The sequence below is a fragment of the Prenolepis imparis genome, unplaced genomic scaffold (assembly GCF_030444845.1).
Source record: "Prenolepis imparis isolate NDT839.2.m4 unplaced genomic scaffold, iyPreImpa1.0 SCAF_8, whole genome shotgun sequence".
NCBI lineage: Eukaryota > Metazoa > Arthropoda > Insecta > Hymenoptera > Formicidae > Prenolepis > Prenolepis imparis.
This window is the reverse complement of record NW_028141166.1, coordinates 11,465,885-11,488,821: the sequence shown is the minus strand read 5'-3', so window position 1 is coordinate 11,488,821 and position 22,937 is coordinate 11,465,885. Positions and strand designations below refer to the sequence as shown.

General features: G+C 33.9%; 1 protein-coding gene across 6 annotated transcripts in view; it reads right to left on the bottom strand.

The window, feature by feature from the left end:
- Positions 1–22,937, bottom strand: part of LOC145939409 (uncharacterized) — a 94,531-nt gene that overhangs the window by 51,933 nt on the left and 19,661 nt on the right. For 5 of the 6 annotated variants that reach the window (XM_083043696.1, XM_083043691.1, XM_083043693.1 and 2 more), the window contains exon 3: positions 9,546–9,636. In XM_083043696.1, the coding sequence (XP_082899822.1) occupies positions 9,546–9,630 (85 nt within the window). In that variant the 5' untranslated portion in view covers positions 9,631–9,636. Of the gene's footprint in view, positions 1–9,545; positions 9,637–11,905; positions 11,924–22,937 lie in introns of those variants that run through there. The other variant, XM_083043697.1, reaches the window with a different exon arrangement.

Genomic DNA, 22,937 nt, shown 5'->3' with positions numbered 1-22,937 from the left:
TTTTTTTCCTATGTCAAGAAAATCATATTCATAATTACTGTAAATAAACATAATTCTGCGTTGCGTATATTCTTATGAATAATTCATATCACTTAAGGAAATGAACAAAATAAATATCGCAGGGCAAATAGAAATTTTCACCATTTATGATGTGGCGAAAAAGTACCACACGAAATCTTTTCATACAAAACTCAATTTTGTTTTATCGATATGCGTAACGCGAGGGTAAGAATGGCAGAGGAATAAAGACGCCTCCGCGGAATTATTGCAGTCAATATTGTCTGCTTTTTCTTTCCTTTTGTAAAACTGCCGTATTGGCGTTTTTTGCTATTCTTTCCGCTTTTATATATAAAAGAGTAATATACCGATTTCACTAATTAAGCAAAATCGATACTTATTCTTCCGCAATGTGTTCCCTCTAATCTTGAGTAATTTGTTTTCTTTTAGATTAAAAAATAACATAAATTTTCTCATTCTAATATTATATTCTCTCAATACTTATATTTGATTGAACAACGTTAAATTTATATTTAAGAAAAGAAAGAAACACATATATATATGTATATTGTATCTTCTCTCACAACATTCATTTCAATTTTTTATTTTATTTTATTTTCAAGAAATTGCAAACAGTTGAGATGACATTCTTCAACGATCTGAATCTTGGTTTCACTGTAAACTTTTTTTGCAAAAAAAAACGACAAAATAGAAGATATAGACGAGGAAACAAATAAGAGACCCGGTGATGTTTTCCCGACGGATAAAAATTCACGACGCGCAGAATAAACTGACCATATACCGCGTCACATCCGCCAAATGATTACGAATATGAAAGTAACAAACGACACGTCGGCTTTCATATGCGAGTGCTATCTTTTTTCATAAAGCGCGGTGCAAGGAAAAAGAGCTTCCGATCTGGGTTCATATCAGCATCGGCAGGATTACTATCCGCATCTATGTAGGTTCTCGGTGGAAGTATGTATGTGTGTGTGTGTGTGTGCATGTATATAAGTAAGATTGTGTCGTGCGATACGTATGTGTACGTGTGCGCGCATTGAGAGCAGTTTTCCGTTTAACGACCGGCCGTTTCAGGATTTCGAAATGTCGCAGAATAACGAAGCGCGGCCTTCTTTCAGTATTTACGCCTAGGGTTTCGCTTGAATTTAATGAGCTCAACGAGTCGTGAAAAGCTCGAATATCGTAAAGTGCTCGATATATTTTAAAGATCGAGTTCCACACGATTCACGACTCCTGTCTTTGTGAACTCGATTAATTCGACGAGGATTGTTGTTTTCGCACGGCTAATTGTAAGCATTATCGAATATCTTATAATATATTTAATTATTAAATTATTACGATAGAAATGACAATTTAAATTGCAATGAGAAATAATTTTATAAAAACTTAAAATTATTTGTTTCTACAAAAGTTGTAAAAGAATCTTCCATCGAATTATCTAATAATTTATAAATCATTATAACCAATTTTATTATACTACTATATATATTTTTTTAAGTTAATAAAAATATTAAAAGTAGATAATATTTTTTAAATATTTTTTTAATCGATCGTTATACACGTTGGCGATTTAAAACAAAATATGTATCAATTGTTAATATTTTTAAACTTGTAATCCGAGAAAAATGTTTAATTTGTATCATTAAATCTTTTGATTGAGCATTATCGCATATAAATGCACGCGATTAAATAAAACATGCATCATTCGATGATATTTTCGGAAATTCGCGTCCATAAAATCCCCATGAAACATTAATGGCGATCACGGGTCCGATGAACGATTTATTCATGCGAGAAGTTAGTGCGTTCATGGGCACATAAAATGTTTAGTTTACAATCAATATTCAATTTTCAATCTTCGAGGAGAAGTTAATACGCGATGTACCGTGTAAGAGAAATTCTGTAGCTATCGGTCGCACATATTCTTAAAATTTACCTCATGGCGAATTACATTGATGCTCGCAGTATAAATGTTTGAACTGCTACTAGAGTATACACAGTGCGTATACACTCATGAAATGTGAGATATTGTTTTAATGGCTCCGAAATTGTATAGAAAGTTACAGTGCCTTGCACAAAAGTCCCTTAAAAGCATCAGGAGATAAAGTGTGCGTAATCCGGAAGCTCCGCACAATCATCAGAAACTCTACAAATGTCTGTAATTATTTCACATTTCACAGCATGAAATAACAGAGTAAACTGATAAGAGGAAAATGACATAACATTTATGTGAGTAACGTTTATTCATAGTAATTGAATAATAATTTACCAGTTCAACGAAATAGCGTTGTGTTAAAATTAAATTTAAAACCAGGACGTGTCTATAATATATTATATTATATATATACAATAATATATATAATAATAATCAGTAAATTTTCTTAATTCTTTGATGTATTATAATATAGCACTTAATTTTTAAGTACAAAATATAGTAATTATTTATTATATAAATTCTTGAGTTTCCTTTTAATAATTGATGCGATATTCAAATTAATGCGATATTCAAATTTATTAATATGGCGCAATAAAGAACGTGACAAAAGTAACACTGAACATTTGGAAAATATTGCGCAATTTTGCTTGAAAGCTTTGCGAGTAGATGAGCCTCATGGGTAACTTCGTGGCTTCAAACTATCTAAAATATGAAGCGCCTCCTGACTATGTAAGTTCCTATAATGCACGTCACTCATGTAATGTTGCGTCATATTATGCGCGAAATATGTTATCATACAGGATGCAACTGCTACCATCTCGGAACATTTTAAAGGACTGCTTGTCAATACTGTACAACTGTGATTTAAATGTCACGCTGTCAATGTGAAATATTTAAATAATCTCTTTATTAATCTTTTGAAAAAAGAAGAATGTTCAATTTTCTTATTATTATATTTAATACATTCTGTATATATACATTTCTATGCGTTATTTAAGAATATCTTTAGATATATGTAGATATATCTCTTTAGATATATAGAATATTTTTACGGCATTTTATATCATATAGTAAGTAACTCGTAAAAGTATATTAATGATTATAATATTAAGAATAATGTGAATACAATTAATATATTTTAGTTTAGCGATAATAATAAATATAATCGCCAATATTAATTGCTGTAAAATATGTTGAGTGAATATTATAAAACACAGGGGTAAGAGTTTGGCGGGATACAATGTACCTCCATAAAGCACAACGCACGTATATTGGATTTATCAAACGATATCACGATATCCTAAAGGCAATAAAAAATATATTGTATTGCACGTTGTAATACTGAACAGAATAATCGAACGGAAAAAGATTTCAAAAATGTGTTTTCTGTATTTCGGTTTTATATAACAGACTAGTCAAACAATTAAATATATATAACAATCTATTTAAAAAAACCCTCTTCTAACGAGAGGAAACACTTCAAACAAGCGATAAAATTGAACGTTTATCAATGTTCCACGTGTAATAGATAATATTAGATAGGAAAAGCGAGAGAAACACACGAAGAGCGGAATGGATACTATACTTGTTAACAACGTGAAAAAGGATAGGAAACCCCGTTGCGAAAATCGGTGCGCCCTGTTCTTGATGTAAATATAAATCACCGTCCCGATCGTAAATCTACTCTCTGCTCCTGTTTTTATTTATCTGCTTTTCCTTTTTACGTGTCATATCACGTTGCGAGTTAAAGCGACGGTCTATTAGCGGATGTGCGGCAATAATTTTTAGTTAATGTGCGTCGATGCGCCAACACGGATTATTATGAAAAAGTACAAGCTATTGTTTAGCACCAGCATTGTTATGTACTTTTTCTGAATTCTGAATAATGCGATCGATCATGGATGCAGACTTTTGGGAAGCAGAGATCTTTGTTCTTACCTCTCTAAATTGTCATGCAAATAGTATTTTAAAAATAAATCAATATAATCGATATATGTATATAAATTGCCGTTTTTTTAATTTTATATTTTGATTTTATATCCCGAAAGAGATTTGTGCTCTCTATAACCATAACAATAAAAGATGTTTTGATATTAAAAGAAAATTCGCGGATATATGAAGCATAGGAACTAAAATAGCTCTATTCTATACGCCATATTTACCACGCTTTGTACAAACTATTGTAACATTTGTGTTGTGCGAACAAAAGCACAACGTATGAACCGCAAGGGTTGCGCTGGAGGTCACGAGAGAGAGAGAACACATACCCGGCCAATCGTTTCGAGAAAATCAGCGAACTTTCCTTCAATCCTACCGACGCAATTATCCGAAGTTCCGGTTTCCGCGATCGGTCCGTTCTCCTCCCGGATATTTCCTAGGTTAAACTCTTCCGCGTAGAATGACTCCCGGTGACCTCCTTCCGCTTTTATTGCCCGCATTGCGAATCGGACGCGGAAACTTTGTATAAAAATTTCATTTCGTGCACAAATAAAACCATTGCTATACGCTATCCATCGCGTCGATGCGATCGCTATTTTTAATTCGCCGCCGGAAATTGTTCGTTGTCTGCAATAGCGTGTAATTTCAATATTATATTACAAATAATAAGCTCTTTGCTCCATTTGCTTTTCACTCGTCCCATCTGTATAAGTTGTTATTATTATATTATATTATCCATTTACGAGAGAAGTAGAAAATATCTTGTTAATAATTTCAGTTTTAATTTTTATTTTGCCAAAATTATTTATGATAAGCGTTTCTTAATATGCGTAATTATCGTTGCCTTTCATATATATGATTTCTCTACGTTTAGATCCCTTTACGTTTTTATTTCGATTGCTAAAAGATGACAACTCCAGAATTCCGATTAAGTATCGACTAAAGTATCACTTTATCAAGCTATTTGCATATTTTAAAACAGCTTTCTCTCTCCGATCTTAATTACGATTTTCAGAGCAGCATTTTCTAACGATTGATACTTTTTCTCATTAGAATGCGAAGCCTTGAAAATGCCTTGAAATGACAGTCTAACCGGTTGGCAGACCGTGAAACGAATATACATATATCGGGCTTCAGCCAACGAAACCGTGGAGTGCAAAATAATCGTGGTATCGCAGCTACGCGTACAATGCAACCCCCGGGCGCTGCATCGGGGCGGACAATAGTCCTTTTTTCGTTCGAATGGGAATAAGGGTGAAGGGAGAGAACAGCGCCGACGTTAAAGGGAGACGCGCGTGTACGCGGTTAACGTAAATCATACCTCGCAATAGATTCGAACGGTCGTTCGCCGTGGATTGCGATGTCGGCACGCCATAAACGCTCGGATGCAAATCCGATTCGCACTAAAATCTTATCTAAACGCGCAGTGCTAAGCCTGTGTCGGCTCATTTTGTACTACCATTACGCGAGTGGCTTCCGGAGGCCAATAGCAATAATCATTTTTACATCAAATCTTTACAACTGTAATAATTTTATGATAATTTAATAATTGTAATAATTTTAAATTCTAAAATATATAATAAATATAATAATATACAATATATATAATTATATATAATTATATATATTATAATTATATATGTTATTTATAATAATAATAATAATAAATAAATAATCTAAAAATTTAATTATTTCCGACAATGCGTTTCACAAAATGTTTTATCATGTGTTTGCGCATATATACATTAATCAAGATAAAATCGAACACGGCAATTTTATTTTATTGTCGCACGTATAAGATGATCAACAACGGTGGCAATTTTCCGGATAATCCGATCTACGTTTAAACAAAAGCTTAATCAATAAGCGGGATGATCCGATGAAATCGTGATCAGTATGAGCAATGCATCAATGATCATTGCGCTCGCGATTTATTTGCCAAACGAATTTTGAAAGAGAGAGAGGAGACACACGCGAGAGTATTATCGATGTGTTGTTAACGTTAAATACGCCAGTTTAATCAAACGTTGCAAACGAAGTTTCGTCATATTGAATGTCGATTCGTTTGCTCGAACGCGCACATAAATCATAGATCGTCGATCGCAGATTATAATGATAATTACGACTGTAAAATTTTATTGCTCTTTTACATTATTACAGAGTCTATTAACAGGGAGTCTATAATCCGACGATATCATGGTGTCGGGCGCCGCCAGAATGAAAATTCCGATTCTCATTAAGTGTCACCGGTTTCCATTAAAATAGGATTTTCAATTTTCATCGGAATATCAATTAGGTACCAATTTTCCAACGACAGGAACCTACTCGCCTCGCTCAGGGGAAAATCCTGATTTCAATTCCGCTTTAATTACATCTGTCCAACACTGATTGCCTATTATATGCTTCTAGACGAGTCTAACAAACTCGGAAGCTCTCTTTGCGAAAGCCTTTTAGTTGCAACATCCTCGATCTCTGCAATCACTGTGTATATTCAAAAAAAATGTCGCTTATATTTTTTTTTCGACGATATCTTGCACAATTTAATAAGTCACAGTGCACAGATTCAATTAATTCGACTATAACTCAATTCGATGCAACTTCTTCAATCAAAATCACAAAATTAAATAAACTAGACATTTTTGATAGAAATAATGTTATTTGCAATTTGTATTGAAATAATATCATCACAATTTATCAAGATTCGATATAATAACGGCTCGACAATCAATTCTCATATTATACATTAAAAGTAGATTATTTTTTTTTATCTTTAAATGCCAAAAAAAAGTCAATTCAAAAATCTAGAAATATGAAATAAATTATACGCATGTTAAACTCAATAAAGGTACGTTTCATTTTTAATCATTAACAGAAGAAGTGGAATCGAATATCTTATAAGAGATTTCCATAATTCGAAAAATGAATAAAATAGTGCCCGCGAGCGATTTTCTCGAACGTAACAGGTACGAGAAGGCGACTAAGAATTTTCCCAGGATTTTTCACCGTGGAGATATTCATTTCAAACTTTTTTGCGCAATATCCTCACTTAATTCGATCTTTTAACCATCCTTCTCATCTTATTCGATCGGGATCAGCGACTTCGAATTTCCTTATATATATATCGCTGATGTATTCTCGCAATCTACTTCCAATCTCGCGTAGCATCATTCGTCGGGACTCGCTCGAATTCAAAAGCCTCTCGATTTCATTGGGTTCGAGTTTATTGAGCGGATAAAATGTCTGTACGCGCCGTATTCATTTCGCAGTCGCTCGAGCTGCAAAAATTTTATGTGGAAACTACAGAAACTACCTGCGAGACATGGTATTCTAGCCTCCATTATAATCTGTCTCGGAGGTGAACTTTGCAGCTCCGTGGTCTGGAAGTCGACATATATGAAAATCGACCGCGCTTCATTCCAAACGCAAACGATTTTCCCATCCAGTATACTTAGAATATAAATATATATTTTTTATCCAAGTTATTCAAGTTATTTAATCATAATTCTTCTTCTATTTATGTGTCTCTTTCTATATCTTTTTAAATATATGTAGAACATTTTAGATACATTACGTAAATTTAACACAGTTTGTATTTTATCATAAATAAATGTTTGATGAATAAATGTCATATATTGTATATATATAATGTATTATAAATGATATCGCAAATCGTATTAAAATTACATTGCAATTTAGATTTATTTTTCGCTACGTCTCATTCGCGGATATAAACCGCAAAGAGAACATAAGATATAGGAGAATGTTGTAACCCTTCGGTAAAGGGCGACACGTAGGTCTAATTAACTTCGTGTCGGTTCTAAAGGATTTAATCCTGCGGAACCTGCGTTCTTGTGTGCACCGGGGAAAAGGAAACATTAAGACTCTGCATCCTTCGCAATTCCGAGTAATCGTTCCCGGACAAATTAAAGATCTTCGAAGGAAGGACGAAGTAAGGATGTAGATTTAATTATCTACCGCAATAAACGATAAATTTTTCTTGTCGGAAAATACACGGAAATGCAATTAGGTATCATAAAACATGGCTGAGATTTTCAGCGAAGAAACACTCGTATCGATTTCAAATTATCTCGTACAAGATGCAAAGAAACAAAGTTAATGACAAGAATAAAGATGACAAAATGACTCTCTACTGAAACCAATAATCCTTTATCTTGTAAAGTTTAAAAAAAAACAAAGAATAAAAGCGTATAATTAATTATGAAAAAGCAAATTTTTATCGGGGATAGATGATCATTAATTACGCGCAACTCATTACACATAATTAAGGCAGACGTGGTAAATATTATTTCTTCATACAGCTAACGTAATCATGTCATACAAGGCATTTTATAAACTTGCAACGTTTCATAAAAAGAAAGACAGAAAAAGGAATAAATATTATAAAAAAATTTGTATCAGTAATGAGGCTCTCTGCACTGCAGAATTTTTAGTTATTTTTCCGACTAAAATTCAGTTCGAGAGCATCACAACAATAGAAAAAAATCATAATAATTTTAACGAATTCTTCGATTCTTGTTGCAGCAAGATCCATTTTATCATTCATATAATCATTTCAATGTCATCAAAGCTTAATAATTTGTTTATTTAACAAAAAAATGTAACGTATATAATTAGAAAATATACATATAATGGAAAAATTATTATTATTAAATAATATTTTATTTTAATCGTCTTTCTCTTACTATACTACAGTTGTAACTACATATAATATAAAAAAATAATATGTATTTTATATATAATTTTGTATTATATAAGACAAAATAATTTTTTTATATATATTATAAAAAGAAATTATATTTTTGTAAAATTAAAATGCAGTTCTGTCACAGTAAATTAATTTAGATTTAAGCGAAATTATTTCGCGAATAATTAGCCTTCCAACGCGCGCATTTAAACTTTTGCGTCAACGACTGCGAATCGCAACTAAATCATGAAACGACACTTACTGCTCGCTCGTTTGACAAGTCGCCGAATGGAAGTTAAAAGTAATTACAATGCGTGCGCAAATTTCGCGAATTTAATGTCCAACGATTTGCGCAACACCGGTTTAAACGCGACGTGTTATTTTCGAGCGATGTGCATTCACCAAGCCGCATAATTGCTTGTGTGCGCGCTCATCTCTTCTCTGCGATTAACCGCTTAATTTATCGCGACGACGAGTGAAACGTTTAAGCATGACTGTCTCGATGATAGTTACGTAAAACGGATGGACAGTTAAAGCTCGGGCAAAGGTAATTTATCGAGCACTTAGTCTCTACAGTAATGTCATTTCTCGGAGCGCAAAAGATCATCTGTCATTGTGCAGCTAGGCAATCGTAGATCTGGATTTGCTTTCACGATTAAAACGGTTCGTTAAAGTTGAAGTAAGACGAATTGCCGGTCTCTCTATAGCGCGTGTGATCAATATATTCATTTAAAATGTTACAACTCATTCATTTAAACAACATTCATTTATATGCGCGCATTGTATTTATAAACTAAGACTTCTTGTATGATTAGACATACGTTTCAATATTAAGTACGATTTTGATATTAAATTTTTTCAATCTCTCAATTATTGCGCTATTCTCTAACACTTATATTTGTAACACACTAGAATGATTAAAAAGTAGAAATTTTGATAAATACTCACTTATATTCTTATCTCTGTATTGCGGTCGCGCATCACCGATAAAACAGACGAGGAGTACCCATATTGCGAACCAGCACGTTCCCATTTTGATCTGAAATAAGATGCAACATTTTGAATAATAATAATTTTAATGAAGAATTCAGTATTATAGCGCGCTGCACTTTTCTTAACGATTGCGATGTTACTACAACTTACAAATATGTTTTACTCTTTAAGCAAAATTATTACGACACCACATGCAGCAATGGCGTAACAAATTATTTACATAATTTAATAAAAAACAAATTTAATTATGCATAAAATCTCAATATCTGATCAATTTCAAAATTTAATAGCATACATAAAGTTAAATTGTTACAAAATCTTTTAAAAAACCCAATTCTGTCAAGGCCTTGAGAATATTTACTTTAAATTTTATTTAAAGTAGGATGAAATATTTTAAACAGAATCGCGATATATATGTATATATATTACGCAGATTTATCCACAATAAATTCTGGTCGCTTTTACTCGCTTGAAAGGAATACCGTTGTTTTCTTACGAAAACTTATTGTTTTCTCGTTGCATCTCTTTCGATCCATTATTGTGCTTGTTGGCACAGAAGATGCCGGCCAAAGGAAAATAAGCACATTAATTTATAAAAGTTGTAAATTTATGTTCAAGTATTTGCAACTTAAACCCGCTTTGGAAGACATGAAACGTCTTTGACATTATAATATCGTTTCGTGATTTTTAATACGGATAATTTTTTTAAATGTTATCGTACGTTTTTCACGACTTTACTAAAATATTGTTACAGTTCTTTCTATACGCACACAAAAAAATTATATTTTACCCATTGAAGCAAATATTATATGTTTGCTTGCTATGTTCGCTCAGGGAAAAAAATCGATAACTGCTTTCGCACATTTCTTCAACTATGTCCGATCATCGACTCGTCTTGTAATCGCCGAAGGAATAATGCTCCTCGACCGTCGGGACGATCCTTTGTGGCAATCGCGTGGATAATCGAAAAGCGAGAGAAAGACACGGAGGTAGGTAGGAACAGGATTCGCAACGATGGAACACGGTTGAATATATCCGGATTTCCGGCACGAGCGCCGCGGAGAGATGTTATAAAATATTTCTTTGAGGATTTCAACTGCGGAGAGAGATATTTCGTTCGACAAGCGTTTCCGCGCGGCGCACATCTGGATCCTTATGTCAGTTTTCGCGAATATTATTCGCAGGTGAAGAAAGACGAGGCACGAAAAGAGCTTCCTTCGTGCAGGACGACGACGGTTCGTTGTATCCGCAAAATTAACGCGATTTCGTTGTCACTACGCTCTACCATCACACTTATTTCTACGTTTTTTTTTTTTTTTTGTTGAAAGAATATGCGATGAATATTCTCGTCTCGTTTTGCGATGTAATATAGGTGCGTCAATCCGAACACGTCGATCGTTTTCCAGGCGATTGAAATCGCTTGGCAAATTGTCGGAGTAAAAACCGTAAAAAATATAGGCAGGCGTTAGTAAGAACCGTATTGAATTTATTGCAAATTTGTTTATGCATTTCGGTTTTTATTGGGATAAACGAATATTGGTCAAACTAAATTTTATCAATTTTTTGAAAAAAAATGATTGGTCATATTTTTTTTTCACATCTAAAAATCAAAACATATTTTTATCTAAAAAATGTATTTCTATATTATGTATTTCATATATAAAAAATTTGATAAACTTTGCATGCCTGTAAATTAAATTTGATAATGTAAATTGAACTAATTGAGAAAAATGCTGCATTAATTTTTATTTAAATCAATTTTAACTTAACTCTGTTATGAAGTAAATTTGGATAATCAATAAACAATTTTTTTTGAATTGTAATTCTATTCATGACGTAAACGGAATGAAAATTTACATAACCAAAGTTAACGCTAAACGCTAAACAACTTCAACGCTATTCAACGTAATTCAACATATCAAATATTACAAATTGATAAACTATATACTAAAGTATTCTCAGAATGTATTAAAGTTATATTAACACAAGTTAGGCATATTGTAATAGTTACTGGTAATATAGATGATTAAAAAGACAAATATTACAATAATGCATAATTGATAATAGAATACTTTACAGGTACATCTGTCGTGTTGTGTTTAATTATCATATAACTGTGATTAATAATAACTATGTATCCAAGGGGAGCATTTGAATCAGTTGAAACATAAATACTAATTTTTCCATTTCAACGATAATAATAACGGTTTCAATTTGCATCTCCGCCAAAAGTATAAGAAGCTTAAAGAGACGTTATTGTTATTGACATTTTTAGTAACCGCCAGGACATTCTCGCATTTCATCCACTCACATACATTTGGTGAACAAGCGATCTGGAGTGTCCGAAAGATAGACGTCTCTTTTTCCGAGATGGCGGATACATATCCTTCCTAAAGGCTTATCTATCGAGGGAGCTGCCCCTTCTGGAGAAATCCCTAGACGAGCGGTGTAAAAGTTCCTATTCTCTTTCGAAAGGAAAACATCGTCTAGTGCTCGGAGTGCAGGTTCTTTTCTCGACCCCAGGATCATCTCCAAGACCAAGAGTAGTATACGAACACATGCGACCCTTGCCAGGCGCACGTATACAGGTGCCCGACGACGAAATGATGCTCGCACGCGAAGTGGCGAGACCCAACTACGGGTGGAAGAAGATCCCTCGAACCTTCATCGATCACTATATACCTGCCGGGGTCAACTTCTCCGCGTATCTCATTTCATGGTTAGCCGGCTCGAAAATATTCCCTATCCCTTTTCATCACGAAGGAAAAGGGCGACTTTAGTGCGGTCGCCGAGACGCGAAATTTAGAACCCACTCTTCGGAGGTAAATAAAACGTATTCGGGTCGTCGAATCCTCGAGTTCGTGAATCCCTGGATTCGTTGATCCCGGGATTACTCCTCTTCTTATCCTTCAATAAACTACGCTGTACGTGCGAATCAATTTAGGCGGCTTTGGAAAGATGGAATAATGATATTCTAATTGTTTAGAGACATATCCACGTTATGCATTTAATATTAAATGTAATAGTCTGCTTCTATGCTTCGTTTATCTTTTATAAGATTTAAAAACGATAAAATTTTAACAAGTTTGATTATAAATAATAAATTATAAATTTAAATAAAAAATTATAAATAATAAAAACATACTCTGTATATTCAATCATAACAACAAAAATGTCATAATATGTTTATTATTTTTCTAAAATAAAAGATTCAACAAAGTTACAGCGGCCTCAATATTGTTTAAAATGAAGCAAAATCTTTAAAAAAATTTTATAAATCTTAAAAAAATATTAGGCAGTAGTTTATTACAAACAATTAAATAATATTATTCACAGACTAATAACTTTACATTTATATAAAAAATATATTTATATTATGACTAAAATCGAACTGACATAAAGTATAATTTTAATATTCCCAGTGTGTGTATATGCTTTAAATAAAATTATTTAATAAATTTAATCATATATAGATATATATATAAATAACAATATACATATATTCTTAGAAAGAGACTAAAAAGTTAAATATTAAATAAAGGATAAAAATTAAAAAAACAGAAGAAAGAGAAATGAAGAGCCGAGAAGAGAGCCGATGAAAGTAGAAAGATTTGTGAGACGAATTTCCGCGAACAATTCTAGCATATCCGACCAAGTGATAATTAGGACTCTTCGTCACTATGGTAGGCCAACCAGTGCTTTTCCACAAGAAAGCTTCCTGATCGAACGTCTCTTCACTAAGTATATCTCTCCAGAGATTAAACTAGGTTTCTATTCGGCGCAGATAATATGCAAATGTTAAAAAGACTTTCTTGGAATAAGTCGTGAATAACTATAGTACGATATCCAAATTCAACCATCCTCTATTAATAAACTATAATATTGAAATGCAAATTGTGGAAAGGGACTGATAAAAAAATGTATTTGTAAAATGTAAAATGTTATAAAAAGAATATTTATTAAAAATAAGTTGAATAGTTCTAATTTTCATCTATATGTTTATAATGACATTAATAATAAAAAAAACATTAATTTTAATTTTGTAATATTCTAGTAATATTAATTTTGTACGTGTAAAGTCATTAGGAGACATTTTGTACTAAATTATGCATATAGAACAGCTTGAGAAATTATTCCCCTACATCAATGTCGTAATGAAGACGCGAATCTTGGGAAGTTTGGTAGCCACTTTCGCTAACTTTGCTAACGCAATCGCGATCTTAGTGGCTGGCGGCATGTATAAAACAGCAGCCGTATGTATAAATAAGCAGAGAGAGAGAGAGAGAGAAAGAGAGATAAGGAGTAAAGCACAACAAAACACATCAATATACGTGCTTCTAAAAATGCATTTATAATAAGATTAACAAATAAAATAGAATTATAAGATTTACGATTTTTCTTTTACATAACTGTCCCAAAAAAAAATTATTTCATCTCATTTTTATCTTAAGTATCAGCAACTAACAGACTTCAATTAAATCTATCATTTTAATATAATTATTTTTGTTCGTTCGTTTATCACGTTCAAAGTTCTTCAAAACTGTGCGAGATTGCTAAACGCGGAAAAATATTATTGTTCCGTAAAATAAACTTAAAGTAAACAATTTTCTCGTCAATCCTGAGATTAGAAGACTATTAATGCGGTATGGCGGCAGTAATCACAATAAATAGCGGTCTTGGCTAACCCCCAGCGATATTGTGGTGGAACAAATATCCGGAAATGACTTTCCTGGGCAGCGAACGATATTAAAAGTTATTAATGACGGTCTCGGCAACCTTCCCTCCACCTTATCCTCGTGGAGAGGTGAGTATTAAGGAAGGTGCGAACGGATGGAAGAATAAAACCGGAAAAAGATGAGAGTTCAGTTTTCTTCTTGCGAGGAAAGTTCTTGCTTTGTTTCGCGCCCTGTATCGCGCAGATGAAGCATCCCCGAACATCCCATGGTTTCTCTCGCCGTACACTCTAGTCCAGTATTCTCGTTATTATCCCACCATTGCCATAACGCCATTCTTAAGCTTCGCTATCGTCCACTCTATTGTTATTGCGCACCGGAAGCAACGTTGAGTACGAAACATAAATATAAACGACTGTCGGATCTTTACAAGAGAGAAAAAGGAACAGGAAGAGAGAGGGGCAAAATAGCGCGCTAGATTATTACGGTAATTGTTCGAACTCGAAAGGACGACGATGAATGCGAAATGTTTGTATACGATAGCGTCGCTACTGTCAAATGAAAAATTATAAAGAGAAAGGTAAACAAAAATAAAAAAAAATTTGCAAGCAAGCGCGAAGAAACATTAAAATTAGCACTTCAATATTTAACAAAGTATAGAAATTACGTTGGTATCTTGGTAAATTTTCACACATAATCATTATGCTTTTCATATACCTTCGTTCATTGCTTTTCAAATACAATATTAACTAATTGCAAGAAAGAATATTTTGAAATAAATAAAATCGTATAATTTAAAATTCCAAAACATTAATCTTGATAAATCTAATCTAATTAAATTCAATGCATATATTTTTGTTCATAACTACTTTTAATATTTAAAACGACAAAGATTAATCGTCGACACACATCAATATTACAATACATATATTGATCCTAATATTTGTTTAAAAAATCTATATTTGAGAAAAGTTTTATTCTCAACCCTATGTGGCGAATATTACTTCAATAATACAGCTTTCTCACCAAAGGTCATTCCGAAAAATTGATGTAGGTCACTCAATCCTCGGAATTTCGATCCTTCGATAGGTCTCGACCTCTCGCCGAAAAGCAGCCAGCAGAAATGAGTCCAAATGGATGGGGAATGGAAAAGCGAGTAATCCGTCGTGACACAAATGACGGCGGAATCGATCCGCGAGTGACACAAAGCCATCTTACGCCCGGCCGATATCGAGACGCAAACCGTATAGCTGTTCTTTTCGCGATGTTCCCAGGAAAAAGCCCTGACAATAGACGTGTGGCACACGGATATTTGAGGCCGTTCCCCTCTCTCCTTATCAATTCGTGCGAAGATTTTCTTCGGTAGAGAGGAACAGAGAGGAGGAAATAGAAAATGCGAAGTGTGCCGGATAGAAGAGTGCCGTAACCATCCCCGGTGTCGACTCCTAAGTCTACCTTACGCGTTACGAGCGCGTTCGTCCTTCAGACCACGTTCTTCCAGACGATATTCCTTATTTGTACCAGATGCCTTTCGAAACCCTGCCGCACACCAACGTATACTTAAGGCCGGCGAAGCGAGATAATCGAAGAGGGATGAAGGAATGAGGGAAAAGAAAGGAAATAGCGGCTGATATAATGTGAAACAAAGTATAAACGCGATCGGCGAAGAGATGTTAGGCTTACAATATAGTTCCGTGCAACAGCGTTTGCGTAGCGCAGTCACGATAAACTATGTCGAATAAACTGCCGGTTTTATGAGAGAGCGGAATAAATGGAAATTTGAAAATGAAAATTGTGTATATGTGAAACTTTAAGAGAACGAAAGAATGAAAATAACTTCCTTTGCAAAATTGATAACAACACACGTGTTTAGTAATTGCAGTTACATAAATAATTTTAACAAAATTAAATTTGTGATATCAATAAAACAAATCGACTCCATAAAATGGAAGAAATAAATATGATAGCATTATACTGATTGTGAATTATATTTCTTTCTTCATAAAATAATACTATTAAAGAAGTATATATGGGGGCTTATTTTTTTTACTTTTCTCATATGCTTTTTAGACAGACACTATTTTAATTGTTAAATCTATTTAATTATTTGTTATATCAATTTATTTATAGATCAGAGTGCAACAAGGTACGAAAAACTCTATCGCGAGAGATGTTTTTAGTATCAATTTTGAAAGCGAATGATATCGAAAGCAAGCAATAAAGAAATACGACAAGCATTCTTTGTTTCCTTTTGTCACACAGTCGCGATGGACTATCTCGAGGAGCATTCTATGTAGCAACCGTTTATTTCCGGAGATGGAGAACGTATTATAGCGAGCCCCGCAGTGCGGAGAAGTGCACGAGAGTGATAAAATGGAGCACCTAGTCAGACACATCGAAGGATTTGCCGTTATCTTACTCTTTTTCTGTTCAGATACCCTATCTTACGATCCGCCCTCTTTCCATTACATCCTCCGACCGTCTTCCATTGGTTTCAGATACACGTCGATGCGAGTTTGGGGAGTGATTTCAAAGACATGTAAAACAAACAAGAAATATCGCTGATACCGAAGAAATATACGGTAACGATGTAAGCTTGCCAACGCAATCTAAGAAAAGGTCACAAGTTTTCAGCAGAATTCGCAAGTTTCATTTTAATTAAGAAAATTAAATACATCTAACAAAGCAATTATCAAAATAAACACAATCTTGTTAATTAAGAATTGTAAAGACAAACACGCGTGACATTTTTCACAAACAGTTTATTTAATAATTCAGCTCTCCTTTCTCTCCCTCTCTTCTCTTTCTAAGATAAAATAATAAATTTATGACGCGGAAAAAACTGCGGATTGCGAGAAGGCGCCGCAATTTTTCGTCCATTGCATAGTGGTGGCGTCCTGACACGCATGTCGGACACGCGCGTTTCTCACGCACGAGTTCACCGAGACGCGTGTAATAATCCGGAATAACCGGGAAAGTGGAAAATGCATTTACAGACACTGCTCTTTGGCCCCACGGGAACCGTTTCCAAGAGTTCGCATTTTCCTTTGATCTACCTCAAAGTGCGCGCCTTTACCTCTCTTCTCCCTTTTCCCACCTCTCCCCCTTCTCTCTATTGCCCACGGGTTATCTCTCGCGGAGGTTTAAGAGTAGTTGTGCCTAAAAGTAGATTCAACGTACAATGCCCCGGGAGTATCGTTTACGCCAGAATGGCGCGAGCGAAAATATAACTTTAATCCAATTAAAATACATCTTCCTCCTCGAACAACCTCTGATAGCACGCTAAATACAGTTTAACTATTTTAATCTGTCTTTCTATATCCTACGTAATGCGAACTATCTTTCGATCATATTAATAAAGTTAAATGGCAATTTACATGCACTTGTTGTCGATAATAATAACTGAAAGAGCTTAATCTCTTTGCGAAATTTTTCGAAAAAATATTACACACAGTAACTTGCGAGAAAAGGGAACTTAAATCGATTGGAAAATAAGAAGTTAAGCTTTTAATTAAATGTATTGCGTAGAAAAGTGCGCTTTCAAAGTTAAAGTAACGTTTGAACTCGTAAGAATAAAATCCGTTACCGATAGTTCGAAACAAAGAGCGAGAAGCGTTACGGGAAAATGCTGCGATCGTAAATAAATGATGACTACTTCGAAAATTTAATTAATGAGTTTGCCACAAGAAAAGCCTGCAACAAGGTAGAGGCTGCTGCTTCCACACGTGCATATGGAGACAATTAACTTTACGCCAGCATGTAGAAGCACTTCTCATGCGAAGTATAACCAGGAAATTAACCGACCTTCCACCGTCACGAATAAACCTCTACTTCATGTAGAGAGCACAAAGTGCTCCTTTCTTTGGATATGAAATTTATTCAAGATGCACGTTCGTAACCTTGCAATGTAAAAATATTTATAAAGAGGGACACGTCAACATTCCTTCTCTCTCCCCCACAGCTGTAATGTTATTTTTGAAAAAGATTGTTTCATTTGTCATACATGTTTTTCTCCTACTTCGCTTTTTATCAAAAGATTCATTTTTAATATAATATACAAAAATCTATTTGATAAAATTTTTTGTAGTAACACAAAGATTATGTAAAATAAATTATAAAATTAAGTTCATGACAGCGATTAATCAGATTTTAACAATTTATGTGTTAGATTATTCGCGAAAAAAAAATCAATATTATATTATCCATCGCATATTGCAATTATCTTGTATAGGAAACCTGTATCGCGTTCCTAACAATCGGACAACCGTTGTCAGCGAATTCGATAAATGGAATCCCCGTAGTAAGGTCTCGTAGTAGGTATTCCCTTGTTCCTCTTCCGTAGACCGATAACTTCGCAGCATCTCACGCGCGAATCTCGCATTCCAATTATCGTTCGCAATCCCGGAGGCGATCTATCGAGTACTCGCGTATATTGATGTAAAATTAACTATCGAAGAACTCATCGGGCCGAAAATCAATCTAGGCCGCATCGAGACTAAGGGGTTTAATTTTCAGAAACTCACTTGATATTGGATAGATTCTTCGCGCGCGTTACCAGTCGTCTTTCCTTCCCCTTGCGAGCGAAAAGCCACCTGTTGATTTGTGGAAATACCGATTCTGAGCCGTTCGGGACGACGTTCGGGTTTCCAGGTTGTTCCGAGAACCGCGAAAAACGGCCTAGTGCTTATTCAGGAATAGCAGGACTGCAGAAACCGGGATCGCGGAGGAGAAGCGGCCACGAGCGGGGAAGGTATACGGCATTTAATTAACCACCTGATCGATACACCTGTCCCGGGAGCTCACCTGAGCCTGGATTTCTCCAGGGGCAGCTACGCGATGCCCTCGAGCGACTGGCGGAGCGATTGCTCAAGATTGCCAACTTCACTCTCACCAAACTTCTTTAATTAATTCGTTACTTCTGTCACAACTTTTTAAAGCTAACTTTCTGGTACATCGATTTTACGTATTTACTCTTGCTTCCTATTACAAAGAAGAAAGACGATATTTAATTTTAGTAATACAATGTTCGATATTGGATTATGCCTTTTTAATGTAAATTTAGAAATTTAATTTAAATCAAGAGTTTGCGCATCATTATTATATAAATGCGATGCGTCATATATGTATGTCTGTATATCGGAAAACAATCTCGGAGCTATTATTTTATCGATGATTTTATTCACTAAAATGTTCTTGCAGTATTGTATTGTATTGCAAAACAAACAGAGGAAATTGGATTTGAATAAAAAATATTATTTTTCAATGAAATGGTATCTCTCTTTCTTTTTTCTCAAAAAATCATAAGTTTTATTTCAAATAACATGCTATATATATTCCACAACAATATATATTCCATTTATTTATTCTCCACATACGTGTGTGTCTTCTGCAAACTTTTTGTAAATTTAATTTTTCTAAAAGCGTAAAATTTTTTTATAAAACGTCCTATGAAAATTGCCGCTTTATAAAAAAGCTTTTGTTTTCTTTCTATAATATATTTTATAAATATATTTTAAATATATATTATATGTATATTTCAAATATTAATTATTGAACTTCAGAGATCAATAAATGATTTGAACTTCTCTGAGTTTTATAAAACAGTTCTGTAAATTACAGAAATGGCTACTGATATAAATAATTATAATTCACCCAATAGACTGCAATAATCATATAGGTTTCTTTCGCATCTTCGCTTTTTTCTAGTTCATAAAGTTCTAGTCGAGCATTCTTAGAGCTATGATTATCCGTTCAGCACACTAAAGTTTTAAAGTTATTCAACACAGTCTTATTTTGCTGAATTGCCGAGTCTCGAGGAATTGCTGAACATAGCATTGTTTTGGTTTCAGTGAGATGTGCAAAAAAAAAAAAAAATATCCGCTTGTCAAAACTTTGAAACGTAATGCGACAGATACAAGTAGTCATATAGTTTCAAAAATCATCTTTCTATATCACTTCGTAATCAAATCGTGCTTCTCTTTGCTGCAGTATAGATTAAGAATATTAATTAAGATTCTCTCCTCTCTCAAAGTCATCCTTATTTAAATAAACATTGTATATGCATGTTCCTGTCAAGCGGGATTCGAGATTATTTATAAAACAGTCTTGAAAAATTTATATTTTCGGAAATTTTAAATATGCAACAGATGCTTCTGTTACCTAAACATACTGGTCTTAAAATTTATCATCACTATTATGCTAAAGTCGGTTATTTAATGTCTATTTAATATAATGTAAAAGATGCAAAAGTATAGGTCGCAACTTTCCTCAAGTATAAAAGTCTATTTAGTCGATCTGTCTCCAAATAAATTACGAATACAATATTGCATTATTAAGTATGCGTATTCGAAAAGAAATGTCACTTGTGCTATAACGTCTTTTTTACTTTTATTTATTTTTATGATAATCTTGAAAGTCTTGAAAGTCTTGACGAAGGCTATATTATGCATTTGATCGTTAATTATATAGAATTAAAACAACGACGATTTGCTAATTTTATCGTAACTATCAAACATGCTTGATTAAATGATATGCTAATTTATATATAATAAAAACCGACGAAGCATCTCTTCTTTTAATGAACGATTCAATAAATAATCAAAATTTTGTGCTAATTAATAAAAGATTTCACAATTACTGATATTTGCTGATGTTTCACACGTTTACTATTCGTCCGTTTCAAAGTCGAATAGCAAGTGCAATTTGCATGCTACTTAATTTTTGTCATTTGCGTGCAATTACAGTGAAAAGCACAGATATTAAAATATGTCTGTAATATTATATTATAATATGCATAAAGTATACATAAAGCAGTGATGTAGATAATGCAGTCTGCATAATTAAAAAATATCTTTAGCGCAAATACATTTCCCTTCGCGATTTATCATATTTATTGCATCATGGACAGCATTTGATGCAATTACATTCCTTTTGAAAGAAATAAAATTCATCTATCTGATAATTTTAAACTCGATCATCGATCAATTTCATTCAGCAGTTGTAATAATTATTAATTATGGACAGATCTGTCGGCCTTCCTCTTCGGATACAACGACTTTCTCGCACACAGGCGTCTCTTCGTGGAGACGCGAAAGCATGACGCGTTCAGTGACCGAGAGGCACGCAGATCTGCCTGCGAGTATCTCCTAGCATCCTGGTACATCGATACCAATAACCAGCGACTCTGCGCACGTCGATCCTAGATAACGTCTTGCACCTGCATGCGCGTGACCGAAGCAATGCGAGAACGAGAGTCTCTTTCGAGACTGACACACACAGGCATCAAAGACAGTTTCAAAGAAATGAACAAATTTAAAATTATTAAATTGGAAATAAGAAGCAATAATATACTTAAAATAGAGCTAAGATAATCGTCCTTTTAAACTTTCGCAAAAATGCATATACATTTCTGTTTTAAGGGAAATGTTTAATTAATAAAAATTTCGAAGAAACTTTTATATATAAAATAAGCAACAATGCGTAGCAAAAATTCTCCTCGTTTAATAATTAATTTAATAATTAAACGAGACTGCGGATATTACATAATATTTTAATTTCGGGCAATGAGTTGCAGTAACTGTTTCATTTTCCACAATTTCATTATATCTGCAATTATAACGAAACAAAACCATTATATAATTATTCCAACACTGTAACTTGATGATTAAATTTTGTCTTCCTTATCAACGAGAGTTACAAACTCTCTGCTTTGTAATATCCAAGAAACTGCTCCAAGAAATTGAAATGAAGAAATTAAGATTCGCCTCTCTTGAGCAGCCTGAGAGTATCCTTACGTGAATTGTTCGCGAAACAAAGATACGAAAGATTCAATATCGAAATATGCGCGCGACGGTACAACAGCGGCAGTTTTGCACCAGAGGTTCCCTCTCGACTGGAGGGAAAGTTATTACGCGATACGACGTCTAATTACTCGGGACAGCGACTAATGAGAGACACCGGAAACACTTGTCTCGCGTTCTCTAACGGTGATCCAGGCATCGCAGAGGCACGGGCGCTCAACCTGCGCCTGCCTTGGGACCGATTCCTCGATCGTCTGCTTGCCTGGGACTCAGAGGTGCAACATTTTACCTGGCTCGACGCCCACACCTCCCACCTTTCACGATATCTCTGGTTTATCTTTCTCCCTCCGTCATTTCCGTCGTTATTATTCCAAGATCAAATAGACTGTCCCCCCCCTCTCTCTCTCTCTATATATATATATATATGTATATATTGCGATCTTTATCTTGCTCGAGCTTATGGCACAGAGAGAAAGTTTTAATTAAGATTCACAAACAATCGATGCGAACAGTCAGATATTCTGCGTTTGAATAAGCTTCGTAATAAGTGTCAATTGTAATGCACGAAGTCAACAGTCGCCTTGAGAAATATTTACCGAGAGAATTGTCGTTTATCTTTGAGTGGAATATCGCGAAAATAATGTTTAAACACGGACAAAACATTGACAATTGTACAAATCGTGACGAAAGTTATTCTGGAGCTCTGATAATTCAACACTATAAAATTAGAACTGATTTGCATTGATAAGAAATATGCATGCAATGCTAGTATTCTAATATTTATAAAAGTCTTGTAATCTATTTCTAATTTTATCTAAAGATTGATATATATATATATATATATATTAATAAATTAATATTTTTTTAATTTTATG